This window comes from Eulemur rufifrons, chromosome 2 (genome assembly GCF_041146395.1).
Source record: "Eulemur rufifrons isolate Redbay chromosome 2, OSU_ERuf_1, whole genome shotgun sequence".
In the NCBI taxonomy this organism is placed as follows: Eukaryota; Metazoa; Chordata; class Mammalia; order Primates; family Lemuridae; genus Eulemur; species Eulemur rufifrons.
Window position 1 is genome coordinate 58007963 of NC_090984.1, and position 9111 is coordinate 58017073.

Sequence of the window (9111 nt, forward strand, 5' to 3'; positions counted from 1 at the left end):
TGTCTGGTTTAAATCATAAAGCTGATGACAAAACTCACCTAGATTAATAACAAACTTCCCAGAGTGGCTATAAATTACATCATGTGTTAAAGTGTTTTCCTAAACCAGGTTGGGGGACAGTATTATTGCTTCAGGAATATTCTCCCTTGAGAGCAGAACAGTTTTCATGTAACCACCTACTCTGAAAAAAAAAGTACTGCCAAGAAAAGAACTACCCAGTATGGTATTATCAGAAGAAAGAAAAAGAGAGAAGTTAAAATTCAGTCTATCTGTCATTCCCCAGGCTCTGGTAACATTAGAGAAGGATATTGACAATTAGAACTCTCATTTACAACCAGTAGGAGTGAAGTGCAATAATTATGGAAAACTGTTTATCTTAATCTTCTACAGTTGAAGATACACATATGTTAGGATCCAGAAATGCATGTCCATGTGAGCAAGAAGAGATAAACTATACGGTCGTAGTAATATTACTCCTAAAAGCCCCAAACTAGAAATAAACCCAAGTATTCATCTACAGTAGAATGGTTAAGTGGCGGTTTAATCACACACTGTGATATTAGAGAGCAGTAAACGTGGGCAAACTCCAGATACATGCAACAACAGGAATTTCAAAAACTTACTGTTGAACTGAAGAAATCATTCAAAAGGAAAATAGTACGATTTCATTTATGCAAAGCACAAAAACAGGCAAAACAAGAAATTGTTTTATTCTTTAGAGGTGCATATTTAGTTATTAAATTATAAAGAAATTCAAGGAAGTGATGATAACAACAAAAAAAGAATGTTATGATTGAGAGACAGAGAGGCAGACACAGTGCTGAGGATGGAGCATGTGAAAAGATTCTAGGAGTCAAATGACATTCTATTTCTTTACCTCAGTGGTAGTTACAGTGGGGTTTCCTTCATAATCATTTATTAAACTGTATATTTACATATTATGCTTGTTTCCATACATTTCCCAATAAGGAAACTTCTATGTCTACCCGCTCACACAGACTTCTCATGTATTTTATAGACCAATGACTATTGTCCAATAGGACAATATTTCAGGATTAAACAAAAATAGTTATTATTGATGTGTGTGTTTATTCCATTCCCCAGAATGGCTTAAATGTAACTCTGAGTCCCCACTGCCTTTGCACTGTCACTCAGTAATTGCTGGTGCTTTTACAGCTCACAGATACATGAAAATCTTCAACACCCCCAGCAACTCCAGCACCATCTCTGGCTTCCTCCTCCTGGGCTTCCCTTGTCCCAGGGAGGGGCAGATCCTCCTCTTTGTGCTCTTCTCTGCTGTCTACCTCCTCACCCTCATGGGCAATGGTTCCATCATCTGTGCTGTGCACTGGGATCAGAGACTCCACACCCCCATGTACATCCTGCTCGCCAACTTCTCCTTCCTAGAGATCTGCTATGTCACCTCCACGGTCCCCAACATGCTGGCCAACTTCCTCTCTGATACCAAGGTCATCTCCTTCTCTGGGTGCTTTCTCCAGTTCTACTTCTTCTTCTCCTTGGGTTCTACAGAATGCTTTTTCCTGGCGGTTATGGCGTTTGATCGATACCTTGCCATCTGCCGGCCTCTACACTACCCAACTCTTATGACTGGACATCTCTGCAACGTCCTTGTGGGCAACTGCTGGGTACTTGGTTTCCTTTGGTTCCTCATTCCTATTGTTTTCATTTCTCAAATGACCTTCTGGGGATCTAGGATTATTGATCACTTCCTGTGTGACCCAGGTCCTCTGCTAGCCCTTACCTGTCCCAGAGCCCCTATAATAGAGTTCACTATCTCCACCTTAAGTTCTCTACTTTTATTTATTCCCTTTCTCTTCATTGTGGGGTCCTATGCTCTGGTCTTGAGAGTTGTGTTGAGGGTCCCTTCAGCAGCTGGGAGAAGAAAGGCTTTCTCCACCTGTGGGTCCCATCTCGCTGTAGTTTCTCTTTTCTATGGCTCGGTGATGGTCATGTACGTGAGCCCAACATCCAAGCATAAGGCTGGAATGCAGAAGATTGTGACTTTGTTTTATTCTGTGATTACTCCACTCATTAACCCTGTGATATACAGTCTGAGGAACAAAGAAATGAAACATGCAATGAAGAAATTACTGGGAACATAAAATTAAGAGACATAGTTTAAAAAATTTTGAGAGACAGAATCTATTTTCAATTTTCTTATTTTAAAAAAAAAATAACCGGCTGGGCACGGTGGCTCACACCTGTCATCCTAGCACAGCGGGAAGCCGAGGCGGAAGAATCCCTTGAGCTCAGTAGTTTGAGACCAGCCTGAGCAAGAGCAAGTCCCTGTGTCTACTAAAAATAGAAAAAAATCAGCCAGGTGTGGTGGCATGGGCCTGTAGTCCCAGGTACTTGGGAGGCTGACGCAGGAGGATTGCTTGAGCCCAGGAGTTTGAGGTTGCTGTGAGCTAGGCTGACACCACAGCACTCTAGCCCCGGTAACAGAGTGAGACTCTGTCTCAAAAAAAATGAATAAATAAATAAGAAGAAAACTAACTTATATTACTCAGTTACTCATATTAATTTCGAACTTTATACACCATAGTATATTTTTTCCCCAGAATTTTTAGGGCTTTAAGAGATCTCTTCATCTGCCTAATTTTACAAATGATAAAGCTATAGATTGAAAAAAATTCAGTTAAGTTTGTTGGGGAAATACAGTTAAAAACAAATCTGCCAACTCAGAAAACTTTTCCATAAAGGTAAAAGAGAAAGAATAAATGTTACTGCATAAATATTAAACCAGAATGTCATCTGCGTCACAGATAATCCCCTAAGACACTGCAAAGATAGAAGGACATCAGGTCTGTGGCCATATCACCCTGAACGCAACTGATCTCTGCTGATCTCAGAAGCTAAGCAGGATTGGGCCTGGTTAGTACTTGGTTGGGAGAAGAACATCTGACCCTTTTTGTAGCAAAGCAAATACAACCCATGACCAATATATTCTCAAGAAAAACAATAACTAGTCCTCAAAATGACTGGACAGCATGATTTGTTACACACAGTTAAGCCTAGATTCACTCGGCAGTTGGGTTGGCCATCTATATTTGCTAGTTGGCTTGATACAAAGAAAATATAAATTCATATCTTTATGACAGAAAATAATTTTGCACCTTGGAAGTTAGGCCACCAATGTTAGGCACTTACCCTTTCACAGAAACTGGGAGGTGGGAGCACTGTGTCCTTTGTTCCCAAATCCTTGAGAAAGATATTCCTGGGTCAGAAAGCTGGCAAGAGGCTTATTTAGCTTTTAAAAGATTTATATACAGCTTTTGAAGAAACAGAAAGAACTTAATTACAAGTTTTCTAAAGTAAATACTCTAAGCAAAGGGAGAGGAGAAAATCTCTTCCCTTATTTTGAACAGGGATAATTAGGCCTCTTATTTTTTACTTGTATTTGCCCTAACAAGTTATACAAGGTCACAATCTTAGAGCAAAACCTGAAGTTTTCCATTACCCTTTCAATAACAACTAATTGTCTTTACTCCTTTAGTTGAGTTTGTATTTCTGTCTTCCAGAACATTCTTCATGGTAAGGTCAATTATAAACAAAAGAGTAATATCTCTGATAAATACATATATATATAATCTTCAGATCAATAAGAAAAATATCATTGGTACAATAAGAAAAGTGCAAAATATATGAAAACGTCAGTAATAAAGGCTATTAACATGTGAAAACATATTCTATTTTATTGATAAGAAGAGAACTATAGATAAAACTATGATAAATATAACGTTCTCCCCCAATAACCTCAGCCTACTCTTTTTTTTTTTTTCTCCTACTTTAAATTTTCTGCTGATAGTATTTTCAGCAAAGTCCAATTTCTGGGGGGTTGAAATCACTTCCAATGGTACTTTCTCTTGTGCCAGGTTTTAAGGTATGAAAGGTTAAAAGACACCTCTGTCCTAAGGTCTGGGAGATTAAAAGATATCTCTATCCAAGGAGTCAAACTGGCAAAGATTGGGGGATGCCTGCTGTTGGAAAGGGAAACAGAGGAACAGGAACATAATGATGCATATTTATGTGGAACTTCAGAGGATTTCATGACTGTAGTTCTGAGATAAAAGCTATTGAAACTTTGAGTGTATAGGTATGTACTTAGATGTGCTTTGGGTGTGTACATGTATTATATGTTATGTCTACATGGTACCAAATGGGTTTATAAATAACAGGAGCTCTCATAAACAAAATAAGCACAAATGCTTTTCAAGTTCACATGAATTTAGTAATCCTTGGTAAATAAGCTCGTTTTAAAAAAAATTATTGGTAAAACAAAAATAAAAATGTCCATTATACCTGAAATATGTTGGAATAAAACAAATTAAAAATAAAAAGAAAAATGGCTTCAAAATTGTGAAGATGTATTTTTGTCTGGTCATTTTCATATCTGAATGTGTCAAGGTTTGACACAAAATTATAAAACTATAAACCCAGCCAAAGCAAAATTATCTGTGGTTGTGTGATTTTTGGTAGCTAAGACTACTTTAATATTGTTAGTATGATGAAATCAGTTAAATCTCCTGAGTTAATGGCAAAAATACCCATGTGTTTAAAATCAGAGGAGGCCGTGTCCCCAAACCCATAACTGACACCACTCACGAGCTGCCCAGTGAACAGCTTCCTGCATTGCACCCACCACACCCTGTGTTACTTTGGTAAACTTCCCTCAGACACCTGGTAGACACTATGAATGGCCTTAGAGACCGACTATATCTCATGACATCCCTGAGAAGTTTAGGACTGGAAAAGATAATGTTTTCTACACCATTGGAAAACAAAGGCAGGAGTCACCATGGGTCTCTAGAGAAGACAGGCCCCAGAGGAAAGGACGACCTAGCACAGGGCAGTCTCCTTACACTGTTCTCCCTCTAGAGCTGGTATTTCGTTCTTATTGAGCAGAGGAGCAGGGCCCACTCCCTGAAGGATCTGCTTATAATCCCTCCATCCTCCTATAAACACTGAGATCTTCACCCTATTTCTGCTCCTTTTCTCCTTGGTGGTTACCGTAGACAAGACCACCTCTCCTCTCCAAGAAAACCAGACACTGGCAGAGAAACTTCAAGTTTGGATTCCCACCTTTTCCATGAAAGGAGATGATATAATGAACAATGTTTCCAAAATTGGTAAAGTATGAGTTATAATTCAAACCCTAGTATTCTTACGCGAAATCCATTGCTTTTCTATAATGCCATAGCTGCCTAACACTTCTCATAAAAGGGAAAATTGTTCTTCTTTTCAAGGGCTTTGAAGAAATTAAATCGGTGTGACAGTCTCTGGTCCAGACCAAATGAAGACGGATGTGCTATTGTGATCAGGTCAATAATGCTTCTAAACCACTGCGCCTTTTTGGACTAACCTTGGGAAAAAAATAAATTATCAGAGAAATGCCTTTCTCTCATATAACATAGCACAGGATCTGGCTAACCTAAAATAGGTCTACCCCAACCTTTCTCCAATATGATGAGGGTGAAGCCGTTGTTTTCTTGTTTGGAAAGTTAGTTAACTCCGTCCAAGCATCCTGTATACATAAGCACAGCTTTGGCACCACTGTACCCATATTCACTCTCACTTCTGCAGCCAGCTCAGGGGCATCTGCCTGGCACGTTGGACAGCTCCAGCTTAGCCTTGTGCCAGGTAAACACCACTGCTGCTCTCTGTGCAGAGGAGCTGAGGAAGAAAAGGTGAGTAACAACATGCTCTTCTTACAAATATCATTTCTTCTTCATGTACTGTTAATCTCATTAGATCAAGCATAAAATGGTGATAATACAAAGAGAATCATTCTCACAGCCTTCTTGTTTTCAAGGGAAGCTTTGTTGGAAAATTGCCAGAGCAGGAGCTAGGCTCAATCCTTTAGCTTCATGTATAAGTGACAAACTGTTCAACTAATGTTTTCATCTAAAACATAAATATAACTAAAACATTACTTCCAGATCCATAAAGTCTTGATATCATGTAGACTTCTGCAATACTTAAAATAGAAGTAAGCATTTCATAATGAAAAGAGATTAAAAATCATATAATCCAACTCCCATTTCATGTAAAGAAAATGAAGCTTACACAGGTTAAGAGACTCCACTAGAGCCACTAAGCAACTTTGTCACAACACTGAAGCTAGAATTTCCATCCAGCTCTCCCTCTCTTACTTCTACACCCAAAAATGCAAGACCACATTTATCTTTAACAGTCAGAGAGGAAATTACATGGGGTGGGACGTGTTCTATCACCCAGAACATTCAATTTCCCATTGCATTCTTTGAATGGAATTCCTCTCAAGTCCGGGCCAACACTTCTAGTACCCTCAGGTCCTTTGGACCTTTTCTTGTATATTTCATTTCCTCAAATTTCATCTCACAAGTTTTTTGAAGTTCAAGTGAAGCAATTGATAAATATCTATTATCGATGTATATTCTCTGTTTTTAACAGTGCACATAATCACTTCTTTAACAGATATTGGTGAAATAGCTACTGTCTTAGTCAGACTGTGCTGGGCACAAGGGATAACGAGTGAACATGAAAGACAGGAGCATGGACTCTGAGTCCTGAAAGTACTTGGCTCCTTCAAGAAACCAAAATGCTAATGTTATATTGCTGAAGTGCTGTGTGAAGGAGTGAGGTTTGTGGGTGCCTGTGCACATACACACGTGTGCGTGTTTGTGCGCCATTGTTCCACAGTCAAATGGATGCTCTTACTCTCCTTCCCCTAAAAACATGCAGGGCAGGGGTAGCAAACTACGGCCAGTGAGCCAAATCGGCCTATTTTTCCATGGCCAGAGAGCTAAGAACTATTTTTACATTTTCAATGTAAGTTTAAAAATCAATAAAAGAAAAGATTTGTGACACATGAAAATTATATGAAATTCACATTTAAGTGGACATGATGAAGTTTTATTGGAACACAGTCACATGTATTTATTTAGGTATTGTCTGTGGCTGCATTTGCAGTAAGACGGCAGAGCTGAGTAGTTTCAACAGAGACTATATGGCCCACAAGCTTAAACTGCTTAAGGAAATGTTTACTGACCCCTGGTGAAGACCATTACAGAGGTGGATCCCTTTCGACTGAAATGTTGGCTAACGTGTGTTTATTCCAAATATGTCCACTCCTCAGTGGGACCAGGAGAGCTCGTGGGATGATGTACACTCTGTTACCCCTCTGCTTGCCAAGTGTTTTCTCCAATGAACTCTATTTTATATTTGAGTGTTTCCATTAGTGGAGTGTGTGTGTGCCCCCTTTGTGCAACAATGTGTGTGTTTGCAACTGTGTGTGTGCAAGAGAGAGAGACTTTGATTAATAGAATCATGAGATGAAGTTGGACATATTAAAGGGGTCAAATCAAAGACCACAGTTTAGAGGGTTTATTTTATTCTAAGTGCATTGAGAAGCTGATTGAAATCTCTGTGCAAGGAAAGGGACAGATCTAATTTCCTTTTCTAAAGACTCACTCTGGCTGTGGCAAGTAAACAAGTTGTAGAGGAGCAAGAGAGGAAACAGGAGGCTTGTTAGGCCAGCATCACATGGTCCACGGGAGAAACGATGGTGGCTTGAACTAAGATGTTGGCAGTGCAGATGGGGAGAAGTAGGCAGATGTAAAAATTGTTTTGGAGACAAAACTAACAGAAATTGTTGATGAACTAGATGTGAAGGTAGAGGAAAAGGAGGAGATACTACACTGAAATAAGTTCCTCCCCCCCCCCCGAAAAAAAAAAAAAAAAAGAGGTCACTAAGCATTTAATCCAAGGGGTCAAGTTAATTGATTGCTAAGCATATGTTTACTCCTAAAATGAAATTTTAGGAGCACCAGCAAGAAGAAAACCCTATCCAAAAATACCTAAGCATTATGAGTAACACTTGGTTTTAATTGATCATAGCAAAGTTATATTCCTCTGAATTAGTACTTGTCATATAGACTTAATCTTTTTAAAATCCATCCAGGACCTTCACACATCTGAGCAGAATTCTTTTGTGTGTTTATATTCATCAGTAAGTCATTAGGTTTATTCACTGGACTCTTGTGATGCCAACATAACTTTTAAAACACCCTACAAAGCCTAAGCTCTGTTGCAGAAATGACTCACTGCTTAATGTCCTTGGTCATGAGTGAAGCTGGTACAGAGCGACTTTAAAAAGAAAAAAGTTAGACTCTTCTGCTGTCAGCTTGCAACTCCTCTTCATGAAAGATAAACATGTGCTCTCAGAAACTTACTGGGCTCCTAGACTAATACCTTTAAAAGCAGAGAAGAAAATAAAAAGACACAGAACATGGAAGTTAATGATGCAGGTACCAGAACTATCCCACCCTATTCCCACCAAGAGCCAAGTCTATTAAAACCCTGTTTCAGTTATATGCATTAAAATAGAGTCTGGCAGAACCTGTGGAAATTATATTCACCCCAAGCATCTTTCATGCCATGAGAATTAGGTAACCCTGAATTTAAAATTACCCAGAAAGTGTTTTTTACAATTACATGTTGTGTTATAATTACTCCTTCTGTCCATCCCACACCAAGCAAAACTGCATTCCTCTTCCAACAGGAAACTCTAAGCACTCACACCCATGCTTGAGAAGGATGTCAGCTTAACTGCTGTCACCTTTTGCTCTTGGTTCTATAGGTTTTACAGAACTAATATATTCCTACCAAGAAATTAGTAGACTTAGAGGGGAGGAAGAAATCTTTTTCCCTCAATTCTTCTAGGTTCTTCCGCTGGGGCCCTATTAATTAGACTGACAAAATACAGATTACCAAGAGAAAAACAGAAGTTTCTTAGCATGTGCATCACTAAAACACATGGGAGCACTCCGAGATAAGTAATTCAAAGGGCTGGTTACAAATTGGGTTTACAGAGTATCCTAAGTAAAGAACAATAAATTTTTAGACAAGTGATAAAGCCAAGAAAAAGGACTTCCTATCTCTAGGGCAAATTATGGGAAGGTAAATAGTATGGGAGAACTAATGGAAGATAAGGATTAGTTAGTAAGATTGTTACATAGAGTCCTCCAGTGACATCTGTAGGCTGATAAGGGTTTAGAGTTGTCTCTGGTAATTAATTTCTGTCCTTCCTGGTGGGGGGGAGGGGGGAGA

General features: G+C 39.0%; 1 protein-coding gene across 1 annotated transcript; it reads left to right on the forward strand.

Moving 5' to 3' along the window:
* Positions 1–1092: 1092 nt before the first annotated feature.
* LOC138377557 (olfactory receptor 11G2-like) lies at positions 1093–2123 on the forward strand. Its single transcript, XM_069462604.1, has one exon. It carries the CDS (start codon positions 1188–1190, stop codon positions 2121–2123), a length of 936 nt encoding a protein of 311 aa, XP_069318705.1. The 5' UTR covers positions 1093–1187.
* Positions 2124–9111: the final 6988 nt, after the last annotated feature.

Bases quoted from the DNA above. Each gene is read 5' to 3' on its own strand.
- LOC138377557 (XM_069462604.1), top strand. From the start codon at position 1,188: ATGAAAATCTTCAACACCCCCAGCAACTCCAGCACCATCTCTGGCTTC.